We start from the raw sequence: 24,200 nt of genomic DNA, 5'->3' as shown, positions 1-24,200 counted from the left end.
ATCTGAGAGGCAGGGCTGGTGACGTCCTTGGGGCACTCAAGTAGAACTTGGTAACACCTTCCAGGTGCATTGTACTCAGGAAGAATAATTCCTTAAAACTGAAATGTAAATTCCAATAATCTACAGATATAGATCCTTTAGAAAGAGGCAACTGACTTAAGTGTTTTTTGGAAATGACCCTTTTTTAAACAGTATTTATTTTGTTTACAGGTCAGGTAAAATTTACATACAGTGAAAGTTGTGTCTCTTTAGTCTGCACCAATCTGCGACATTTCCTCGGGTTTTCTTTAACTTTCATGACTTTGACCCTTTTGAAGAAGACCAGTCAGTTATTTTGTAGCATGTCCCTCGATTTGGCTTTTCCTGGTGTTTTATCATGATTAGATCGAGGTTATGCCTTTTAGCAAGAATACTACAGAGGTGACTGCCCTTCTCAGTGGGTACATGATGTCACTATGTCTCATTGCTGATGGTGTTAACCTTGACCACTTGTTTAAGGGGGTGTCTGCCGGGTTTCCTCATAGTAAAGTTACCATTTTCTTCTGTGTAACTAAAAAATCACTTAGAGGAGATACTTTTTAAACTATGCAAATATTGTTAAGGTTAAGTCACCTGTCCAGGGCCACACTGCTGGTCAGATGTAGAGCCAGGGTTCAAAGTAGGCAGTTCTTCCAGAATCCATGCTCATGTCCCCTACGCTCTACCAGCGTATACTGCACAGCGGCATATACAGCAACACCTGGAAGTACACAGGTGTGTGCAGGGTGTGGGGAGTGTCATTCAAGTGGACCTTCTGCCCCCTCACTGTGGAAACCCAGCGGCTCATCCCTCCCTTTCTAATCAACTGAACAGCCTTGGTTCAGTTCAGGGGAAGCCGTCCCCCCGAAATGCCTCAGGCGTGACAGGCCTGGGTGTACAGGATCAAAACCAGCGGAGGGCCTTAAGTGATCCGGATTGGCTGTCTACACTATCAATGCCCAGCTTTACTCTGGCAGCATAGAGCTAAATCAAGAACACTCGAAAGTTAGCATATTGGAGGGGAAGTGCCCGTAAATCTGTGTATTCTGACTTCCTAACTAAAGCTCAATGGCTGAATTCTAGGGCTCTTCTCACATTTAGTCCTGCTCATTCCAAACATTCAGAATGTTTCTCTTGATAGAGTCTGTGGCTCTTAGAAGAGTGAGTGTATCACTTGGAGTCAGAGCCTACAGAAACCCAGAAGAATCCTCGTCACACTTGTCGTCAGCCAAGGGCTGGGTGAACCCTGGGGCCCTATTTCCCAAGAGCTCAATTCGTGTAGGGTCTTGGCCCAGGCAAACAGCCTCTTCAGTCTTAACAAATGCAGCCAACTTGTTGGTTCTTGGCAGCTTAGATACAAGCTGGGAGGTGCACTCAATTGGGGCGGGGGGCTCTTTTGGTTTAGTTAATTGCCTATGTGTACATGAGAGAGGTTACAAGTTCAGGGCCAACATCACTCAGCTTCTGCCCTCAGATATTGAACCTAAGCCAGTGACTTGCCGGTTGCTTAATAGCACCAAGAATTGCCTTAATGTAAGTCAAGGGCACCACCAGCCTTTCGTTTTGGTTTTATTAACTTTTTAAGTATTTAAGACCAAAAGTGGTTGTCCTTTCCAGCCCTACCTGGCATCTTGTCTTTCCAGAGGCCCCAAGTATCTGTTTTCCTGTCCTTATGCAGAGGGACAAATCTAGAGTGCTCTGGAAACATGGTCTCCTGCCTTGCAGCTCTGTTTGTTTTGGAGTTTTTTCAAAGAGGAGCAGGATGGAAAGTTCTACTTGCATAGTGAAGATGTCAGGCACACCCCCCGACCTTTCTCCCAGCCAACAGCTCTGATAAGTGGGCAGGCCTTGAGCCTGGAGACCCACAGACACACTTGGATGATTTCACAGAAATCAGCTAGGCAGTCTCCTCGTAGGGCTCCGAGGAGTCCGGATGTGCTGCAGACATGGCCAACAAGACCAATGCCTCTGCCCTGCTCTACAGCTACGAGTACTACCTGGACTACCTGGACCTCATTCCCGTGGATGAGAAGAAGCTGAAAGCCAACAAGCGTAAGTCCTGACTGGGGAAGCCACCAGGCAGTGGCTGGGGGTGATTGGCTCGGACAGCTTTCTCTCCGTTCACTTATTAACTCCAACAATACACTCTGGGTAAGCCAGAATGTGACCCCGCACTCAGAGATAAAAATGAGCGGGTGAAATGGCATGTTATCTTCTGTAATGAGTTCTGAGCTAACCTCCTAGGAAACTAAGACAATCTGGGGAGCAGGATATGCTTTTAAGATGGATTTCTTGACAGAATTTGATTTGTCTGGAGTTCCTATTAGCTAGATGAGTTTCCTCAAATTGTAGATTTTGAGTTTTCTGTTGTCTGAATGCAGATTTGGGAGAGAGTTATTTTGTCTGTCCTCTAAGGTGTATGATTTACTGATTTTAATTAAAATACCAACTGGTGTTTCATCTTCATGGTCTCAGAAAGAACAACCAGAATGAGTTATCATCCTCTTGCCCATCTGCCTCCAAGTCTTTATCTCTTGGGTAACTTGCCACTATGTGAATAAACTTCTCTTATTATCCCAGCTACTCTATCAAGATAACAAGTTAGCTGAGGAAAGGAGCATGAAAAACAAAAACAAAGTCTCAGCACTGGGAACCCACCACCTGCCCATCCCAAAGTCGCTGGTTCTGTGGGTCTTTCACTACAATCGCACCATATGTCTGTCAAAAAGTAATTGCAGTCACTAGAAGGAACGGGATGCTTTTCATGTGAAAAGAAAGATAGTCTGTTACACACCAGCTCAAAACTAAAATCCATTCAGACGTTACTATTTGATAAATGGAGGCAGGTCGCTGGCAGAGCCCTTGGGGAAAGTCATCTGGAATGCCTTGTTAGGAAGGGTTCTTGTTTGCAGTTTCAATTACGACTTCCAGAAGTCAAATGCAGGCTTTCTCGGGAGGTCGATAGATTTGATGTGTGTTTTCTGATGCAAGGTATATAATTATCAAATTAAATTGCAGATTTTTGCACATACAACTCACAATAAGGAGGATGTATAGGAATAGCGAGAAGTGGCAGGGTTGAAATATGAGCCCACTCATATATAGTGTCAAAAGTTCAGAACTTTAAGATACATGTTGCTCTGGACGAAATGTAGATTTTCATTCAGGGAAGTCTCTTTTTAATTAACATGAATTAAACAAAATTCTGGGTCAGCTTCAGACGCTCCCATCCTTTTGTGTGACAGACATCTCACTGGGTCACTACCAAGGCTCCAAATCTGCTCCCCGCTGCTTTGGGTCCGGGAGCTGTTTGCAACTTTAGAATCTTAGAAACCACAATCTCAACCTTCTGCCCCCCTTACCCACAAACAACTTCCCTTTCTGGGAAAACTGATAATTCTCTAAGTTACATTTGAGGTTTGAAAAGATGTTCTTTCGTGCACACATGAACTAGAGTTGGAAGTTTACAGCCTGGTGAGCATAGGAATGAGGCCAAATAAGAAACTCTTCCCCAAACTCCCAAACCCAGTAACCATCTCAGTGAGGAAACTGTGGCCGGGGAGAGGCCAGTGGCTGGGCTCTCCAGACACCCTAGACGTCAGGGGTCTTTTGACACAGGAGGAAAGCAGTTTCTGGGCTCCCCCTATGAACAGTACATATCCATTGGTATTTTAACAGAAATTATTCAAGTTATACATCTTAGAGGACAGACAAAATAACTCTTTCCAAAATCTGCATACACACAATGGAAAACACAAAGTCTACAGTTTGAAGAAACTCACTAAGCTTACTGGAACCCCAAAACAAATAGATTCAACTCTACCAAGAAATCTATCTTAAAAGAATATTCTGTTTCACAAGTGTCTTAGTTTTTTAGGAGTTAATTCCAGATTTATTACAGAGGATATTATATACCATTTTACACCCAAACCTTAGATGTCAGGAGGTCTGGACACCCACAGAGAGAGGTGATCCTTCTGGCCTCCTCTATTCCTTTTTGTATCCAAGCTTTCACATCTTGTCTGAATTTAATTTCTGTTTTCTCTGAAGAAGTTTGGTGCTCAACAAAAATCCCTCCTGCCTCCCGGGGTGTTTACACCCTGAGTACATAGTCGCCTGGTTTATTCTGGGGGCCGGCTGGGAGGCAGCAGCCATGCAGAGGCTGGGCACACAGACTCCCAAGCCAGTCGGCAGGAATTTGCACCTGAGCTCTGCCGCTAACTAGCTGTGTGACCTTGAGCAAATAAGTTACTAAGGCCAGGCCAGATTCAGGAGGAGGGCATTAGAACCCATCTTGCAACGGGAGAAGTGTTAAAGATTCAAGGCAGTCTTTAACACACCATAAACAAGAAAATATGGCAGATGGCAATATGTGCTCCACAGAAAAATAAAATCGGAGGGGTAGCCAGGGAGAGCTGGGGCCCAAGGGAGGATTGTAACCTTGACTAGGATGGTTGGTGAAGGCCCCCCCCAGGCGACCTGGGAGGAGGTGAGGGATGAAGCCTTGAGGATGTCTCAGGGAGGAGCCTTCCAGGCAGCAGGAACACCAAGGGCACAGGCTCTGAGGCAGGGGAGTGCTGGTATAGTCCAGGAATGACAGAAAGATGTCAATGACTATTTCCTTATATTTTTGGAAACTACTTGGAAATATCTTTCTTCTCCTGAAATGGAAACCACTTTATTATTTCCTAAGCCAATCCAACCCATTGACCAACAAGAAAAAAACCAATAGAAATGTGGGCAAAGGATATGAAAACACAGCAGTAACAGGAGAGAAAATTCAAAGGGCCATTGACTATAAGACAACGCTCAGCTTCACAAGTAACCAGAGAAATGCACTGGGACCAACGATGAGGTACCATTTCACACCCATTCAATTAGCAAACATTAAAAGATTGATATTCCAAACGTTGGGGTAGGAAGTAGAGAAATTAGGACTGGCATATGCTGCTGATGGGATGAAACTTGGGTTCACCATTTTGGAGAACGACTTGGCAACGACCAGAAAAGTTGCAGCTCCCAAGGCATAATTCAGCATCCCTGTCCCAGGTTTCTACCTCGAGCAATGCTTGCGCATGTCCACAAGGATATGTGTATTTCAGTGTTCACTGCAGCATTGTTTGTGATAGTCAGAAATTGGAAACGACCTAATCCATCAACAGGAAATGGGAGAAACAAATTGTGGTTGCTTTAACCAATAATTACTATAACCAATAATACACAGTGGTTGCAATGCATGAACCAGATCTACGTGTGTCAATATGAATAAATCACTAAAGTATAATGAAGGCGAAAAGCCAGAGACAAAATTATGCATCCAGTAGAATTAACTTATGTTAATTATGAATGATCATGTTGATTATAATTACATCTAGTTAAATTATAAATGAATTTATTATAATTAATTATATAATTAATTTATATTAAATTGTAAACACAAAAATACATATGCTATATTGTTAACGGAGATGCATGCATGAAAATATAAGAGCACACATCAATTTCAGGATTGTGGTTTTTCCCTGGAGGGAGAGGCAATGGGATAGGAGAGGGTTCCAACCCTATCTGTAATATTTTAATTCTGTTTTTTAAAAAAAGGATCTGAAGCAAATATGACAATATATTTGGTGGACGTGTAGGTTTTGTCATATTTTTCTCTGTATTTTTCTACATATCTGGAACATTTCATAATTCAAAATTTTTAAATATATTCTTTAAAAGTTGAGGGGCTGGCCTGGTGGTATAGTGGTTAAGTTCCCATGCTCCGCTTCTGGCGGCCTGGGGTTCGCAGGTTCGGATCCCAGGCACGGACCTATGCACTGCTCAACAAGCCACACTGTGGCAGGTGTCCCACATAAAGTAGAGGAAGACGGGCACAGATGTTAGCTCAGGGCCAATCTTCCTCAACAACAACAAAAACAAAAAAGTTGATACGCCCCTTAATAAAAGGTTCAGACAATAAATTACTTTACTACTTAGAAAAAACATCAATATTACCATTTCGGTGCTTAGCCAACTAGGATTTGTCTGCATCCCTATACCCATATCGGCACAGGTGTCCACACATGTGCGTGCACATACGCGTGAACCTAGATACCCACACAGAAATGGACTCCTACCCTGTGTGCTGTTTGTAATAACTCCTGCCTGGCCCTCCTGAGGGGACACTCAGAACTTCCCTGAGTGGCCCCCCTCCTCCCTAGGCCTGTCTGTGACTGCATCAGGCGGGAACCCCTGGGTGGGCAAGTGGCCATCCTCTCCAATGGATGGGGAGGGACAAACTCAGCTGGGGAGGACAAGGACCCTGAGCTTTCTGGAAGTTGGGTTATCAGCCAGTGACAGTAACTCCATGCTCTGGGTAGTTTCACAAAAATTTAAACATTTAGTTCATTCTGACAAGGACTCTCTTTTGTTTTATTGTGGGAAAATATACATAACATGAAATTTATCATTTTAACAAGTGTATGTTTCAATGGCATTAAGTATATTCACACTGTTGTGCAACCATCACCACCATCCATCTCCAGAACATTTTCATTTTCCCAAACTGAAACTGTACCCATTAAACACTAACTCCCCCTTCCCACCTCCCAGAAGCTGCTGGCAACCACCATTCTACTTTCTGTCTCTGTGAATTGGACTCTTCTGGCTACCTGCTGCCCTGAGTGTTTGTGTCCCCCAAGATTCATATGCTGAAACTCTAATCCCCAACGTGATGGTATTTAGAGGAGAGGGCTTTGGGAGGTGGTTCGTGTTGGATGAGGTCATGAAGGTGGGGCCCTCATGATGGGATTAGTGCCCTCATAAGAAGAGACACGAGAGAGCTTGCTCTCTCTCCCTCCTCTATGTGAGGACATAACCAGAAAGAGTGCTCTCACCAAGCACTGAGTCCACCAGCACCTTGATCTTGGACTTGCCAGCCCTCAGAACTGTGAGAAATAAATTTCCATTATTTAAGCCACCTGGTGTATGTATTTTGTTACAGCAGCCTGAACTGACTAAGACAGTATCTTATATAAGCACACTATTTGTCCTTTTGTGACTGGCCTATTTCACTTAGCATAACGTCTGCAAGGTGACAAGGTAGGCCGTTTGCCGATTTACAGAGCCGTGTAGCAGGAAGAAATATATTTTAAAAAAATAAATTGTTTGCAGATAGCCACTACGGCAAATATGACCTTGAGATCAATAGTCTCCTGACACCAGAAACATAAACAAGAGGAGATTTATTATAGGAATTGGCTCACACGGTTATGGAGTCCCACAGTCTGCCTTCTGCAAGCTGGAGAACCAGGAAAGCTGGTGGTGTAATTCAGTCTGAGTCCAACGGCTCGAGAACTAGGGGAGCCACTGGCTTAAGTCCCAGAGTCTGAAGGCTGGAGCTCCTTCGATGTCTGAGGGTAGACAAGGATGGATGTCCTACCTCAAGAAGAGAGAGCAAGGATTCACCTTTCCTTCACCTTTTTGTTCCATTCGGGCCCCCAACGGATTGGCTGATGCCCACCCACATTGGTGAGGGCGGGTCTTCTTTACTCAGTCTACTGAATCAAATGCTAACCTCTTCCAGGAACACCCTCAAAGACACACCCAGAATTAATTCTCCCCAGCTCTCTGCACATCGCTTAGGCCAGTCAAGTTGACACATATAATTAACCATCATTGGCGCTCGCCCCATGGTGTAATTGTTAAGTTGGTGCACTCTGCTTTGGTGGCCCGGGGTTTGAAGGTTCGGATCCCAGGCACGGACCTACACACCGCTCACACATATAAAGTAGAGGAGGATGGGCACAGATGTTAGCCCAGGGCCAATCTTCCTCAGCAAAAGAGGAGGATTGGCAATAGGTGTTAGCTCAGGGCTGATCTTCCTCACCAAAAAAAAAAATTAACCATCATAGCAGTTAAATCAAACAAAACAAACTGGTCCTCAGTTGGGGACTATTAGTGGCAGCGGAGGGGACGAGGGAACAACAGCCATAGCAGGATGTCCAGAGAGCCGGTCACAAGACTGATGAACGTGTGCACAGGGGAACTGGCATGGGAGTCCAGTGTGGGGCGTCCGCTTGTTGTTTTGTCCAACTGCTATCATGTTCCCCTACAGCTCGTCTCCCTGGTCTCGAGGAGCTCCTCCTCCACCAGCATCTCTCCCTTTTCGCTGGCTTCCTCAGCTGTGTCTAAAGTACACATGGATTTGCATCCTGGCTGCCCTCTTGGACCATCAGCCAAAGTCTCTCCCACCTTTGGTTCCAAACTTCTCAGACACGTGGCCACTTTCCCTTTCTCTGGTTCCCTGAAATTAGGCTTCCGCATTCACCATCGGATGAAACCGCCCCTTCAGAAAACATCAGCCTGCACGCTCACCTCCTTCTGCCCCCTGGTTTCCGTGTCTCTCCGTCTTCACTTCCATCTCCCTTAACCTCTTTCTTCTTCCCCTTGTTGCACTCTCCTTAGGATGACCAACCTTCTAGAGTTGCCCACGACTGTCCCATGGGTGCATCTTGGGAAATCCAGGCACATCAGATGGTCACCCTAATTCTCCTTTTCTTCCTCAAGGCCCACAAACATAGGAACAGGGCTGCCACTAACCCATATCAAAGAGAAAATTAGAAAAACTCTCCTCCTCTGGGCACGCAGCTAATCACAACCCATTAAGGTGGCTCCCTTGAGCAGTGCACAATCTGTGCAACTCTCTATGGCCTCACTGTGTAGGAGTGACTCCAAGTTCAACCCCATGCCATTTTCTCATTTCCTTGTCCTGCCCTCCCCAACAAGTCTAAGCTCCCCTTTTCCTCATGGTAGGCCCTCTGAAATTTAGTACTGTGAATTCCGTTTTTCATTCTTCCTGATGAGAGCCACTTCCACACCATACCAGAAACACACCATACGTACCTTTTTCTACCTTCTGGCCTTTGCTCGTGTTTAATTCGACAACCTAAATTCTGTAACCATCCATTACGGGCCAGACATTGCCGTGGGAGCTGGAGATACAAAAGCAAAAAGACTGAATCCACGTCCTCGATTTTTTTCGAGAACTATTTTATTTTTTTACCCATATTATCTGTTCTATGATGTATTTCCAAGTAGATTACAGGCATCATGACACTCCTCCACCAAATTTAGGAATATTAACAAATAAGAACATAACAGTCCATCTACACATTTCTAGAATTGTTTCTTTGTATCATCTAATATCCAGTCTATAGTCAACTTTCCCCAATTTCCCCAAAATGTGCTTAAGAGCTACTTTGTCCAACCTTTGTTGGTGTGCTACATCTGGTGGCGTCCCTTAAGTCTCTTTGATTCTAGAACAGGCTCTTTTTGTAGATGACACTGACTTGAGGAAGAGGTCAAGCAGGTCACTCTGTCTTGTCCTCAACTGTCCAGTCAGGTGGCAGATACGGACCACTAATAAACTGTTATTCGATTAATGGGGCTCTGCTGGAGATGTGCAAAAACTGCCAGCAGAGCACAGAGAAGGACACTCTTGGGGAGAAGTAAGAGGCAAGGAAGGCTTCCCAGGGAAGATGCGGCTAAGATGAGTCTAAAGAATCCATGGGACTTTGCCTGATACACAGCGGGCTAGCACAGAGCAGAGAACGGGATCCTCCTGTGTGTAAAGGGGGTGCTTCCGGGAAGGGTGACATGGAGGGTGATCTGGGGAAGAGGGACAGAGGCTGTGCTTCAGGCCACCCAGGGGCCAGAATCTTGCAGGCCAGCCTCAGAGGATTCCTGGAAGCTGTGGGGAATCATTTCAAACTAAGCAGGGAAGCGACAAGGTCCAATTGGCTTGCTAAACATATCCCTCTGGTGAACACATACATTTGAGATTGGGAGAGCAGCGAGTGACATCTGGACAGGAGACGGCCAGGTGCTGGGGTTGGAAACACAACATTGTAAAGATCTCCACCCCTTAGGAGTTGACAGGTGAGGAAGGAGAGGCCGGCATTAAGGAACGAGTATGCTATGGTGCTGTAGAGATGGGGACAGAGGGATGTGGGGGTACTGGGGACCAGAGAAGCTGAGTCACTTGCTCAAGGGCACCCAGCTAGATATTTGCAGAGCTGGGACTTAAATTCCAGGTTCCAATGCCTTAGGACTCTTCCCAGGATGCTAGTCATGTTTAGTGGGCAGATCGTCACCAGAATGTATGGTCCAGCAGAGCAGGAACCTCTGTCCGTCTTGCTCTGTCCATCCTTAGCTCCTAAATAGCGCCTGGCACATATTAGGTACACAATAAATTTCTGTGGAATAAGTGAGTAAATAAACTAATGTGAAGTGGGCAGCTCTTGCACGCATTATTACTTTTCATCATGCCTATCTGTGTCAGTTATCAATTTATTGCCTCTCAGCTCTGAATGCACTCTTCAAAATGCACTCTATGAGAAACAATGGACTTCCTTTAAAGTGAGCACAGTGTTAAGCTTTCCCAGGAGAGGGCTCTGGAGGGGCCCTGCAGGAGGGCTGGGGCAGGGGTGCGGGGTCGACAGTGGAGGCATAAGGACGTCTGGTGGAACCAGCCCCAGTCCCTGACGGGGAACACGGTCCCTCTGAGATCTTGCAGCCTCAGTGTGGCAATAACTTCTCTGCAGCCGTATCGACAGGGAAAGCAAAGCCGCTGTGCACCTGGGGCCTGGGAGGGGAGGGGGCGGGGGCGCAAGCCGAGCAGCACCCCCTCCACAGCCCCTGCCAGCCGGCCTCCCACTGCCCGCCCCCACGGCCAGTTGTTGATCACCTGCTCCCCGCCGGTCCTCTGGAAGGCTGTCTGTGGTTTGTCCAGAGGCTCCAGACCAGCCCAGGCCTGGCTAAACCAACCAACGTCTCTGCTTTCTGGTGGCCAAACCATACCTTCTCCAAGGAGCTCTGAACCCCTTCACAGTTTGTCCTTCTTTGGTGTCATGGGCTGGATTATGTCCCCTCCTAAATTCCTATGTTGAAGTCCTAACCTCCAGGACCTCCGAATGTGACTGTATTTGGAGACGGGGCTGTTATAGAGGTGATTGACTTAAAACAAGGTCACACGGGTGGGCCCTAATCCAATGTGACTGGTGTCCTTACAAGAAGAGGAGATGAGGACACAGACTTGCACAGAGGGACCACCACGTGAGGACTCAGGGAGGAGGCAGCCGTCTGCAGGCCAAGGAGAGAGGCCTCAGAAGAAAACAACCCTGCCAGTCTGTGGTAGTTTGTTATGGGAGCCTGTCTTAGACTGTTCAGGCTGCTATAACAAAATACCACAGACTGGGGGGCTTATAAACAAAAGAAATTTATTTCTCACGGGTCTGCAGGCTGAGAAGTCCAAGATTAAGGCACCAGCATGGTCGCATTTGGGTGAAGGCCCTCTTCCTGGTTCACAGCTGGCACCTTCTCGCTGTATCCTCACACAGTGGAAGGGGCGGGGAAATCTCTCTGGCCTCTTTCTATAAGGGCACTAATCCCATTTACGAGGGCTCCACCCTCATGACATAATCACCCCCCAAAGGCCCCACTTCCTAATACCATCACCTTGGGTGTTAGGATTTAACATATGAATTTGGGGGGACACAACATTCAGACCGTAGCACAGCCCAAGCAAACTAATATGGCTGGGTTCTCTCCCTCAGCCCTGGGATACCATATAGTGTTTCCTTATATCTTTTATCCAATTAATAATTCTTCACATTAAACTTCCCCGTTTGGTTTACTGTGTGGTTTCTATCTCTTGACTGGGCCTAGACCACTACAATATCCTTCCAGTCTTTTTTCTTCTGCATTTGCATAAATGCACGCAACTGCGGCATTGAAAGAGCAAGTTCACGGAGTACAATCAGAAAGCCCCTTTCATTTTTCTTCACCTGCTCCTGCAAACCTACTTTGTAGTGCTGGCTCTGTCCCTGCCCCTGGGTGAAATTTTGAGCAGGCCCGATGCTCACTCTTAAATCTCAAAAAATGTCTATCAGTCACTTTAGTTACCAAAGCAGAGTCTGATCCTATGAAATAAATTTTAAAAATGTTTAAAAACAAATCACCTGCAAACTTCCATTCAAAATTAGAACCTCCTCCTTCCCAAGCTGGGGGGCATGAGTGCTTCTCGTTTCTCTGCTCTGCCAGCTCCTTTCTCCGCAGCCATCTGCCCCATCCTGTTGTGTGACACAGCTTCATTGGAGCTCGAGGGAGGGAAAGAGGTGAGGGGCAGTAAGGACAGTGCTTGGCTGGCCCTGGTCTGGGCAGGGGGTGTCCTCTGCGGGGACAGCGAGTCAAGCTGGCTCCTTCCTTCCTGGTGGGGGTCTTTGCAAGATCCCCCACCGGAGGTGATGCTCTCCTGCTGGCCTCATAGCGGGGCCCCCAGGGCCATGTTCTCAGAGGCCAACTGTCACCTGGACTGGCTCTGTTGGAGGCCTGCCTCCCCTCCAGGCCGTGCTTGTGTACATGATCCTTTTTTTTTTTTCTTGTGAAGAAGATCGGCCCTGAGCTAACATCTGCCAATCCTCCTCTTTTTTTTTTTCGCTGAGTAAGACCGGCCCTGGGCTAACATCCATGCCCATCTTCCTCTACTTTATATGGGATGCCGCCACAGCACGGCTTGCCAAGCAGTGCGTTGGTGCACGCCCGGGGATCCCAACCGGTGAACCCCAGGCCACCGCAGCAGAGCGTGTGCACTTAACCACTTGTGCCATCGGGCTGGCCCCTACATGATCCTTTTAGGCCAGGGCCAGGCTGACACTGAGCCTGTACCCTCCCCTGAGGCCCTTAGCTGGGCCTTCGACAACGCAGAGCTTTGTCCCTCAACAGCAGGGTGGCAGCCCCCCTTTACTCTGCTGACACTGACGGCGGGGTCTCTCACTCTCAAGATTTTCTCGAGCACGTGTCAGACTCCAGTCCACTGTGTCCCACCAACTGCAAGGGACACATACAGAGTGCCCTGGAGCGGCCGCGCTGACTGGAGGGCAGGCACCAACAACCCTGTTTTACACGGTGAGGGCCGTGGGGGACTCCACACACTAACTACTGCCTCTAAAGAAAATTCTTTGGAGTTAAGCATCACAAAACCAGATTTTAAGTAGTTGACACCTGTCTTAGTCTACTCAGCTGCTATAACAAACTGTCATAGACTGGGGGCCTTAAACAACAGACATTTATTTCTCACAGCTCTGGAGGCTGGAAATCCAAGATCAAAGTCACGGCAGATTCGCTGTCTGGTGAGGCCCTCTTCCTGGCTTATAGATGGCCACCTTCTCTCTGGGTCTTTACATAGCCTTTCCTCGGTGCACAAAAGTGGAGAGAGAGAGTGTCTTCCTCTTCTTTTTTTTTTTTTTTAATGTTGATTAGCTTATAATTTTAAACGTTTTTTTCTTTTTGAGGAAGATTGGCCCTGAACTAACATCTGTTGCCAATCTTCTTCCTTTTTTCCCTTTCTTCTCCCCAAAGCCCCAGTAGATAGTTGTATGCCATAGTTGTACATCCTTCTAGTTGCTCTATGTGGGACGCCACCCCAGCATGGCTTGATGAGTGGTGCATAGGTCTGTGCCCAGGATCCAAACCAGTGAACCCTGGGCCACTGAAGCAGAGTGCACAAACTTAACTGCTACGCCACCAGGCTGGCCTCTTCCTCTTCTTATCAGGGCACTAACCCCATCATGTGGGCTCCACCTTCAAGATTTCTTCTAAACCTAACTACCTCCCAAAGGCCCCACCTCCAACCATGACACTGGGAATTAGGGCTTCCACGTTTGAATTTGGGGAGGACACAGATATTCAATCCATCGCAGCCCCGTTGTCTTACATTTCAGTCAAAGCAGACAGAGAGAGTCCACTGCGAACATCCTATCTCCTATCTATGCTTCAAATAGGATCTTGCTGTATATGCTGTTTTGTACTCTGCTCTTTTTGATTTCACAATATTTTGTTTTCCCGTGTCATTAAACATTCTTTTACAAAAACGTTGTAAATAGCTGCGTGGTGTTCTAGAAATTTGTGTCTTTGAACATATAGAATGTTTCCAGGATTTTGCTACTATAAGCAGCGGCCTTGGGAAGAGAAAAACTTCTTCCACTGTTGTGTGTCTAGTACAGATGTCTTGCCTACTTTTGTCCTCAGTATTTAAATTCAAATAAGTTTACCCAAAAAAATTTGAAAAATGCAAAAATGGAAATCTCCATTATCCTCAGCCTGTGCCACCATTACCTCTGTGTCACTTTTGTTTTCTGTAAGGATCAGCGAAAGGCAGTGGCAGGTGGCCTCAGGGATGCTCAGTTACATGGCTCTGAAGGTGGGGTAAGGTGAGCGTGAGGCCAGGTGAGGATGGACAGAGGTCACACTGCAGAGAGCGAGTGTCCTTCTTTGCTGACAAATGTGACTTTCTCTCACCTCGCCGGTTCCCCTGGGTTGGGTCTCCTCCCCAGTCAAACGAGTCAGGAAGCATCCCACCCCAGTTCTCAGCAGTGGTTTCTGCACCTCAAAGAGGAAGATGCTGGGAATGAATCCTCCATGAGCGAGGAAGGCTTTAGGGTGAGACAAAGAGGCAAAGCTCTTGCTCAGATCTTCTCACTAGTGGGTCATCTGGGGCGCCTGGCTGAAATGTCGCGGGCCAGCCCAGGTTCAACTGTTGTGCCGAGTAGAGAAGGAGACAGAATAGATAGAAAAATCCCCAGGGGTCATGTGTTAACTTAACAAGCAGGAAGAATTTTAAGATTTTGTGTTCATGCCCATACACTGGAACGTATTCCATCATGGCTGGGCTGATAATAGGAAACATCTAGGGATTTATATATACTTTTATGGAGCACTCAGTGCTGAGTGGTGGGACGCCCTTTCCCAGAGACGGCTTGAAATCTGGTATGGTTTTGTCACAGGGATTCTACAAGGATTTTTATCGTTGTGATCTTTGGACGTCGCCTCTGACTGTTTCCTGGAAAGTTTCAGAATCTCCCTAACACTGCCAAAAAGGTGGGAAAGGCAGATCTGTTTCCTGAGGCCCTGCCTGAACTGACTGATTATCTGTTTGGTCTTCTATCTGTCCCCTTTTCAGAGGCTAAGCTTAGGAGGAAACCAGGCCCATATTCCAACCTTACAGCACAATACAGATTATTCTAACACGTTGAATCTCTAAATCCTGCTCTGGGGTAGCAAGGTGGATTGATTTCCCTTGGGGCGTGCCTGGTATTATTTACCTCTGGGATCAATACGTCGTCTTCCTTTAATTATGAGTTGGGAAGAACGTCGGGTAGAACCGGTCGGAGCCCATAGTGACTTCTGCTGATGCGCGGCCTCTGGCAGCTTCAATTACAAGGAATCTATTCATCTGCTGCTCCGACAGCTGGGGGAGTAAGAACAGAAACACACCGCTACCCAATCTCTGAAATCAACGCAGAGAAGTAGCAAAAAGATTGAACAAAGGACCTACACACAACTCTTTCCTCCTGTTCAGAGTAATCAATTTCAGGTTACAACTTTAACCATGACCTCTAATTCTTCAGCAAACAGTCGGTCCTATGGGCATGACATAAACAGTGAAAGCAATTTTGAAACAAAGATAGGAGAATGTTTACCTTGGAACAAATTTCCCATGTAGGGAGCCTGTGGCAGAGGTGCTATGCTTGAATGATTCCATTGTTGCTCAAAAACTCCTAGGGATTCTTCTTTCGGAACCAACTTTGGTGGCAATAGAACATCGTATGAAAGATCCATGGTGATAAATGATGACTATCTTTTTTTTCTTTTAACAGATTTTTGTATTGAGGTCATAATAGTTTATAACATTGTGAAATTTCAGTTGTACATTGTTATTTGTCAATCGCCATATAGATGCGCCCCTTCACCCCTTGTGCCCACTCCCCAGCCCCCTTCCCCCTGGTAACCACTAAACTGTTCTCTCTGTCCAGGTGTTAGTTTATCTTCCACATTTGAATGAAATCATACGGTGTTTGTCTTTCTCTGTCTTATTTCGCTTAACATAATACCCTCCAGGTCCATCCATGTTGTTGAGAATGGGACGATTTTGTCTTTCTTTGTGGCTGAGTAGTATTCCATTGAATATATATACCAAAATGATGTATATCTTTTGAGGGTATATTTGCTTTTGGGAAACAATTGAGAATCACCCAGAAATGAGCTGGGTGAATGAAATGGATGCTTAGACTGATTGATACCACCTGGGTGTCAAAAATAAAGTGTGATCTCATAAAGGAGCCAAATTAGTGTGTGTGTGTGTGTGTGTGTGTGTGTCCTTGAAGGTAATTCCAAAAGAAGAATTTATGAATGTTTGATAAATGTTTATAAATGTCTGATCAAGATATATATTTTAGGAAAATTTATATGACTCTATGGTAGAGAGAGGGTGATTATTTTGAAGGTCAGCATTCATCTGGATTTGTAAGTTTTGGAACATTCATTTAATGTCAGTTTTTTTTTTTTTCCTGATTCAGTAAAGAAAATTGGTCACAATTAACAGAGTACCAGATGAAATAGATGTTAATTTCTCTCTCATGTAAATTCTGCAGGACGGGCTGGGGGTCTGCTCCATGAAATCCTCAGCAACCAGCTTCATTCTAGGTCATTGCTCTGCCATCTCTGGGACATATCCCTCATTCTCTAGGCCTTACTTTAGCCATCGCATCCACATTCTGGGCAGCATAATGGAGTAAGGGAATAAGAAGAGACACAAGTTACTAGAATTCTAGCATTCTATGCAGGAAGATTCCTAGAAGCTGTCCTGTAAGCACCACTCACATCTAATTGGCCAGAACCTTGTCACATGGCCATACCTAGCTGAAAAGGAGGCTGGGAAATGTAGTCTTTATCCCAGGCAGCCATGTGCCCAGATAAAGGCAGGAGTTCTATTACTACGGAAGTGCCTGAGAGCAAACATTAGGATTGACAACTAGTGGTCTATGCCACAATTACCTTTACTGGTATCTTACATTTCAGTGAGCTTAAAGGACACAACAATATAGCTTGGCACAAAACCCTCTTAACAGAAATAATAATTTTAGTTCTACTCATATATCATTTCACAACCATTAAACAAGGAACTGTACCATGTGCATTGTATATACATATTATTTTATTTAATCCACTTAACAGCCTATATAACACATACTATTATGCCCATTTAACAGACGAGAAAACAGATTTAGAGATGTAAAAATCCCAGGTTGCCTGAGATCACATGGCTAGAACATGGCCGAGTCAGAGTTGAACTCAAAACCACCCACCTCCAGAGCCTAGGCCCTCACCCCACCGGTGTTCCCCTAAAGGGAAAAATCTTGGAGTCAGTCTTCTACTAGGAGTCTGGGACCTAAACATTAGTAGAGTTTGGAGGGACGCCAAAACTGAGGTTTATTGGTTTTCACTCAACAAAACTGAGGTGCCTCCCGTGAGTAGGGAGTATTTTGATTGGAGTGGTTTGTCATTTCCAAGGTAGGATGAGAAATACCTCAATGTGACGTGAAGCCCAATCATTCCATCCAGAGCCTTCTCTCGTCCATCCATTGTGGATGCCTAATCCTCCTCATTCCACCAGCATGGACTTGGAAAGGAAAGAAGGAAAGAGGGGTGAGAGGGAAGGAGAAGGAAGGGGAGTTTCCCACGGCTGGTGCTGTCCAGTCTGGTGCTGGTTGTTGTAAAAACAAGCCCACAGATGTTTAAACATTTCTAATGCTGGGGAATGACAGCTCTTGCCCTTGGAACAAAATGTTCTCTCCAAGCACTTAGGCTGAACCTTCAGTGGGAAGAGGAAAAAGAACCCTGTTTTCTTGGCTGCCTGTTTTAACAGAACATGATGAAAGAGAATTTAGTACAGGAAATGGCTAGTGGCGACTGATCGCCTTTCTGATCTGACAAAATTCAAATTTCACTTCTCTGTAGACACTGTGTTCTGTGAAAGGTGTTGTCTCATTTCCTGCTCAATATCTGGGGATAATGACCAAAGGCTGAAGCAGACAAGTGTGAGTCTGGGAGAAGGAGAGGGGCTGTCTCAACTACTCAATTTTTTTTTTGCTGAAGAAGATGGGCCCTGAGCTAACATCTGTGCCAATCTTTCTCTATTTTGTATATGGGTCGCTGCTGCAGCATGGCTGATGAGTGGTATATGTCCACGTCCAGGATCCGAACCTGCAAACCCAGGCCACCGAAGCAGAGCATGCCAAACTTAACCACTAGGCCACCAAGCCGGCCCGTCAACTGCTAAATTTTTGAAGCTGTTTCCTTAGAGGCCCTGACACAACTTATCTAGGCGCTAAAGACCTCAAACCCTGTATTTATGTTTATGAAGGAAAAAGAGCATTAGTGTCTGCAGAAATCTAAAACACCCTTACAGAATAAAATCCCAAACAAATTTTCTAAAATTATATACACTGTCATACTTGGAGGGTTATACGATAAATTGTGACTCTGTGACGGAGTTGAGCTGAAGCAGGATTGTGGAATAACGCACAGTGAGCGGGCAAGGAATGCTGAGAAAGCCAGAAGCTTCTTTTAAACGTTCTTAGTCTTAGGACAGACAGTAACAATCTCATTTCCTATTTCCCAGGAGCCCATATGTCCCTTAAACAGTTCAACACTCTAGGGCGCCACCATCAGTTTCTCAGTTCAGGGACAGGAAAGAGAGAGGATGTGAGAGCCAGCCTGGGGGTCTTTGTCCTCCTTGCCTCTCTGGACGGGGAAGGCCAAGTTGCTGATGGCTCACAAGGTGTTGGGAGCTCTGATCCCTTTCACAAGTCCTGCATCTTGTCCTTCTACCCTGTTTTTGAAGCTGTCAGGGTCTAAGATCAACTCCCACAAGCCTTCAGTTTCTCCCTCTACCCGTCTGGGGTCATAGACGGAAGAGATGACACCCTTTATTCAAATACCATTATTTACCCCCAGGGCCTCCACCTCCATCACTATGTGGCTGACTCCAAATCTCTAACACCCTTTGCATTCATTCAATCATTCGTTCATTCATTTGTTCATTTCCTCATCCATTCGTTTACCCTAAACATCTTTTTGTTTGAACACAACACAACACAACACAACACAACAGAAGTCCTGCAGGAGTTCAGAGGAGGGGGTTGGGGGAGGAGAGTGCAGGTAAGGGCGTCAGGGATTTCTGGTGTGTGGGGTGGACTCCCTCTGAATCTTTAACAGCCCCTAGCAGAGCCTGACTCACATAGGTGCTTAGTAAATACCTGCGGGACTACCACCCTTCAGCAGCTACCTTTGGTCACACACGTAGGTGTCTAGCGTATCCCGGTTTGGGGCATCTTGTTCCATTGTCGTGAGTGTATCCGGGATCAGATACTTGCAGACACTACCTATGAGCCTGGCGCTCTGTGCCCATAGCCATAGATAATCTCCAAGAAAAACTACCATATTGCAGCAGGTCCCTAGCAACTTGCTGAATGTTCCAGAACTGGAGCCCTGGAGAAAGGCACCTCCTGACCTGCCAGGTTCTACCTAGGGCCCAGAGAGGCTAAGCATGTTTCCTGGTTTCCCCCGCACCTTCAGCCTCTGGTCACAAACACAGCCACAGTGGTGGCTGCAAGAGTGCTTTTCCCTCCTGCCACTGCCCCCTAGCTGGGCCTGTGCCCCTGAGGAGAGGGAGCCGCTCTTTCCACGTCACCGAGCAGGCGGGAGTCGGTTAGCAACTCCGCAGTGGGAGCGGCCTCGTCCTTCCACGGGGAGCACTGAGGCGCAGTGGTCTAGTGTACATTCTCCTATGTCTCTAACTCTTGGGGTCTCTGGAGGTGCCCCTCATGAGGCTGGTCACCAAAGGCATCTGCAGCCCTCTCAGGGGACGGGAGACTGTCCTGTGACGCGGAGCTGCCCACAACCCATTCTCCTCCCTCCCAGGGAGTACGGGAGGGAGGGGAGCAGCTGCAAAAGCAAATGCGTGGGGTGCCACCCAAGTTCATTTACTGTTTTTCCCTCAACCACCACCTAACTGACCCAGCAGCTAGCTGCTCTGGGAGAAAGCCCCTTCTCTGCTGCCTGGTTCCTTCCCAAGCTTCCTGCTAATGGAAACATCTTCCTAGTGGTCACAGCTGAGAGGCTGGAAGAAGAGAGAACATGTGTGCTCAGGGCCCTATTTCCACAGCACTCGGGCCCTTATTTCCCTCACTGTGGGGTTAGGCGACATCACGCTGACACTGAGACGCAGCTCTCCCTCCCGCAGATTCCATCGTCATTGTCTTCTGGGTGAGCCTGGCTGCTTTCGTGGTGCTTCTCTTCCTCATCCTGCTCTACATGTCCTGGTCAGGCTCCCCACAGACGAGGTAAGTGAGGAGGGTGGGGATGGAGGTCACTCACATGGTTAAATAGTGAGTAATCATGTGTCCACACAGTGGAATATTATTTGGCCATAAAAAGGAACGAAGCACTCATTCATGCTAGCACGTGGAGGAACCTCAAAAACATGGTGCTGTGTGAAAGAATCCAGACACAGAAGGCACCACGTTGTGTGAGTCTATTGATGTGAAACGTCTGGAACAGGCAAATCTCTAGAGACAGATTAGAAGTTGCTAATGGGTACTGGGTTTCTTTCTGGGATGATGAAAATAGTCTAAAATAGATTGTGGTGATGGTTGCACAATTCTACAAATATATTGAAGCTCAGTGAATTTTTGCCTTTTAAATGGGTGAACTTTATTGTATGTAAAGTATGTCTTGATCAAGCTATTAAAGAAAGTAAAGCCAAAAGGACCCTACATTTCCCTTAGGTTTTGCCAAACACTTCACTGGGAAAATGGGACCCTAATTGAGTTATCTATGGCCACCATCTGGTATTGAATGCCTACTGTGTGCCTTAGTGGTCAAACTGGACGTAAAATCCAAGAGGTAATTAGAGCCTAGCTCACTATATGTTAATTCTCTTCTGCTAGACAGTTGGCCCACCACATCCAATTTTCCCTTCTGGCTTAATCTACCCCCACGGCTACTGCTCTCCTAATGACTGTTCTTACAAGGGATCCTATGCTGCCTCTCTCCCTGCCGTAGCTGATGGGACCAGGGATGGGCAACTGACCCACAGAGGGCCTGTCCAGGGCTGGCCAATGCCCTTTGAAACGTGTGGCCTGGCAGGAGAGCTGGGCCCAGGTAGCAGTTAGGGGTCCAGGAGGAAGACTGGGGCTGGACGCCATCATGGACCAAGACGTCTTGGGGAGAGGAAACCCTGTCAGCATAGGAAGCTGGGAGCAGAGAGATGAGCAGAGCTATGCTGAGAGAGGAAGGGATGGAGGGCCTTCTCAAACAACCAGAGCGCGCAACCCCTGCCCCTGATGGAGTCCCACTGCCGGTTCCTGCGAGGACCTGTGCGTCTGTGCATGTACAGACCTGCCCGGACGGGCCTCTGTTTCTTCCACCCCTTCCCCCACCCTCCCGGCCCCTAGTGTCTCATCCACCAGGTCTACCCTCACCAGGTCATTTCCGATTCCCTTTGGTCACACACAGAGGCAGGGACTAGCTTTGGAGCAATGAAGAAATCCACTCTTCTCTTTCCATTTTTAGAAATGACAATGAATTTAAGCAGATTTTTACCCCCAAGAGGACCTGGGGGAATAAACTAGTGAAATCACCTTTCTTTTCTACTCTTCTGAGGTGACTTGTAGCAAGCCCTGTGCTAGGGACAGTTTGCAAAGATGGTCAGTTATCCTCCCCGTGGAAAGTTCCCCAGTCCAGTGGGGACACAGGGGCACACAGGCGGCCATGGATGAAGGGGCTTGTGCGTTTTCTGGGCTATAATTTTACAGGGCAAACTGGTGACACTGTTCATCCTCACTGGCCTCATGGCTCACTAGAGAAAATCCTCTCTAGGTACTCTGTAACGAACACGGAAGGCTCAGGGCAGCCAAATGGATCCTTAGTAAGATTTAGGAAAGAGAATGCCACGTTTCGCCCCAAGGAGTCACTCTTTCTGTGATTTAAAAAAAAAACGATTATGCTAGCATCGTCTGAAAGGAGGGTTCTGCTCCCTCAGGCTCCCTCCCTGGCCCTCTTCATTCACATTAGAATTATAACCACATCTACACTAGTTCTCCAGCGGAGACAGCTATCAACACCTCTCCCCATTTCATCCCAAGGAGAACTATGAGGCAATTATCACCCCATTTTATTGATGAAACTGAAGGCAGGCGGGACGGGAGGGGCCCAGCTCACGCCAGGCGGCTGTGTCCACTGCCCCCAGCCCTCCAGTGCAGGCGAGTCTATCCAGAGAGGAGAGACTTCTGGCTAAGATACAAGCTGGCTTGAGGTACAGAAACGAGATGAGCTATACTCAAACACATGGAGGGATGGAAGGTCAGCCTGGCCCCTTCCCCACTCTAAGTGGACATATGAGGGAGAATTGACCTCGGAGGGAAAGACCCGGGGTCTAGGTCACCATCAACACTTCCTCTTTTCTGCCATTTCTCCACAACAGTGACCTAAGTGAGCTGGGCTGACCCTCCCCCGGGGTCTGCTCTCCTGGCAGAGGTGCTCTCACTCTGGGGCTCCTTCTCTACGGGTTTTGGAGAGGCAGGAGGCTGCGACAAGAAAGCCCCCAGGAAAGACTCTTCTCTGGGCGGCTTTGATGTCTGCCTTCTTCCATCTTCTCTGTCCACAGGAACACCACCCAGCACGACCCAATATGTCCCTGGAGTCACGGCCTCAACCTTCCCCTCTGTGTCTGGAGGCACCCACCGCGCCACAGGGCTCCCCAGGGGACCCCGCCGGCTCCACCGAGCTCAGTTGAGGAACCATGGAGCAGAGCATCTGGGCCCGACCAGCAGCTGCAGCCGGAGAGCCCCTCTGCCTCACCCCCCACAGACCCCCAGGCTCACCCTGCCCTCCTCTGGGAACTGGCCCTCGATGGGGACCCCCACAGCATCAGCTGACGTCAGGAACGAGCCTAGCGAGCCTCCCCATGGAGACAAACCCTCCAGATTGTAGAACTGACACCAGCAAACCGTAGCCATTGTCGAGTGAGCCAGTGAACTCAAACCAACCTGGACACACAGGTGCCTTCTGAGAGCCTGTTCACACCTAGGAAGTGTGACCAGATGAAGAACGACTCTACCAGGAGGCACATAATATGCATTTCTCCAAGGACGGCAATCGCCCATCCATCTGGCATTGGGAAGTAGTCCCCAATATTGCTCATGTTATTTAGTGCACTTATCTGCTTACTTACTGCTTATGTTTGCTTTGGGAAGGGTAGAAAAATAAAACATATGAATTAAGATTAAAAAATATTCGCTCACTCATCTTTACTGTGCCACTTTTTAGCTTCAACTCTTACTGCTGTAATATTTTGTCAACCTTGAGTTCTCTGGGCTGATCTGGACCTTTTTGATGACGCCCAGGGAAGGCCTGTGAAGTTCCCATCCATCTTCCACTGATGGCCCACTCTTACCCATGGGGAAGTGTGTGCCCAGCCAGGCCAGCTGACTGCAGTCAGGGCCCCGAGTCACACTACTGACCTTTCCAAAGCTTTTCAAAGGCAGAGCGTCTCCCTTGGAAGGAGCAGCCAGGCCCAGCCGGCAGGGCCTATGCCCAAAGGGAGAGAATCCGCCTCCAAATGTTATCGCAGAACACCTCTAAGCTGGCAGGAAGGGTCCCATCTGGAAGGTGACTTTATGCAACCTCTGATCTGAGACCCCCGAAGGATCTGGTCCTCTAGTGCCCAGCAGCCTGCCCCTGGCAGGGAGACAGCATCACACTACAAAGTCCATAAAAGCCACCCACCCCAGGCGACTGAGAAAAGAATCCCCCACAGTGAGGGCTGGGCGTGGCCTCGCCAGACTCTGGCTGTGAGTTAGGAGGGCAGACGGGGAGGGGAGACCGGAGGGGAGACCGCTGAGCTCCAGAGATGCGGAAAAGGGGCAAGAAAGGAACATGGAGCTTTTCCAACTTGAATCAGCGTAGGAGTCTGACTTCAGAATACTCTCAAAGACCAGTGTTGTGGGTGTTTTGGGCGGGGGATAGGGGAGGTAAATGCTCCTTGCTTTCTAGACAAGAGGCCCTATTTGTGGTGAGGGACTAGATGTGGATCAGCATTACTCTTGTCTTGGTTAAAAATCTTATCATCGAAAAACCAGAAAACAGTCTAAAGAGTTGTTTATAAACAGGTGTATAAAAGTGTAAACGGTTAAGCTGAAACCAAGCCATTCTTGGTGCTGTGTATATTACAAGGGCAAAGCAGCAGCCGCCTCCCAGGGGACAGACGGAACGCTGCATGCCGACAGGTGACAACGGCC

General features: G+C 47.4%; 2 protein-coding genes across 3 annotated transcripts in view; one reads left to right on the top strand and one right to left on the bottom strand.

Moving 5' to 3' along the window:
- Positions 1–1,947: 1,947 nt before the first annotated feature.
- Positions 1,948–23,187, top strand: MRAP (melanocortin 2 receptor accessory protein). The gene is made up of 3 exons (XM_004429558.3): positions 1,948–2,070; positions 20,144–20,243; positions 22,568–23,187. Exons 1-3 carry the CDS (start codon positions 1,965–1,967, stop codon positions 22,836–22,838), a joined length of 477 nt encoding a protein of 158 aa, XP_004429615.2. The 5' UTR covers positions 1,948–1,964; the 3' UTR covers positions 22,839–23,187.
- The window catches only part of URB1 (URB1 ribosome biogenesis factor), a 77,283-nt gene continuing 69,402 nt past the window's right edge, over positions 16,320–24,200 (bottom strand). The window contains exons 39-40 of one of the 2 annotated variants that reach the window (XM_087418150.1): positions 17,426–17,518; positions 16,320–16,613 (exon numbers count right to left, since the gene is read on the bottom strand). In XM_087418150.1, coding sequence (XP_087274276.1) covers positions 17,448–17,518 — 71 coding nt within the window. In that variant the 3' untranslated portion in view covers positions 16,320–16,613; positions 17,426–17,447. Of the gene's footprint in view, positions 16,614–17,040; positions 17,519–24,200 lie in introns of those variants that run through there. The other variant, XM_087418149.1, reaches the window with a different exon arrangement.

This window comes from Ceratotherium simum, chromosome 27 (genome assembly GCF_057802395.1).
Source record: "Ceratotherium simum simum isolate JZ-2026a chromosome 27, ASM5780239v1, whole genome shotgun sequence".
NCBI classification, from domain to species: Eukaryota; Metazoa; Chordata; class Mammalia; order Perissodactyla; family Rhinocerotidae; genus Ceratotherium; species Ceratotherium simum.
The sequence above is the reverse complement of the archived record's forward strand: the minus strand, read 5'-3'. Positions and strand labels throughout refer to the sequence as shown.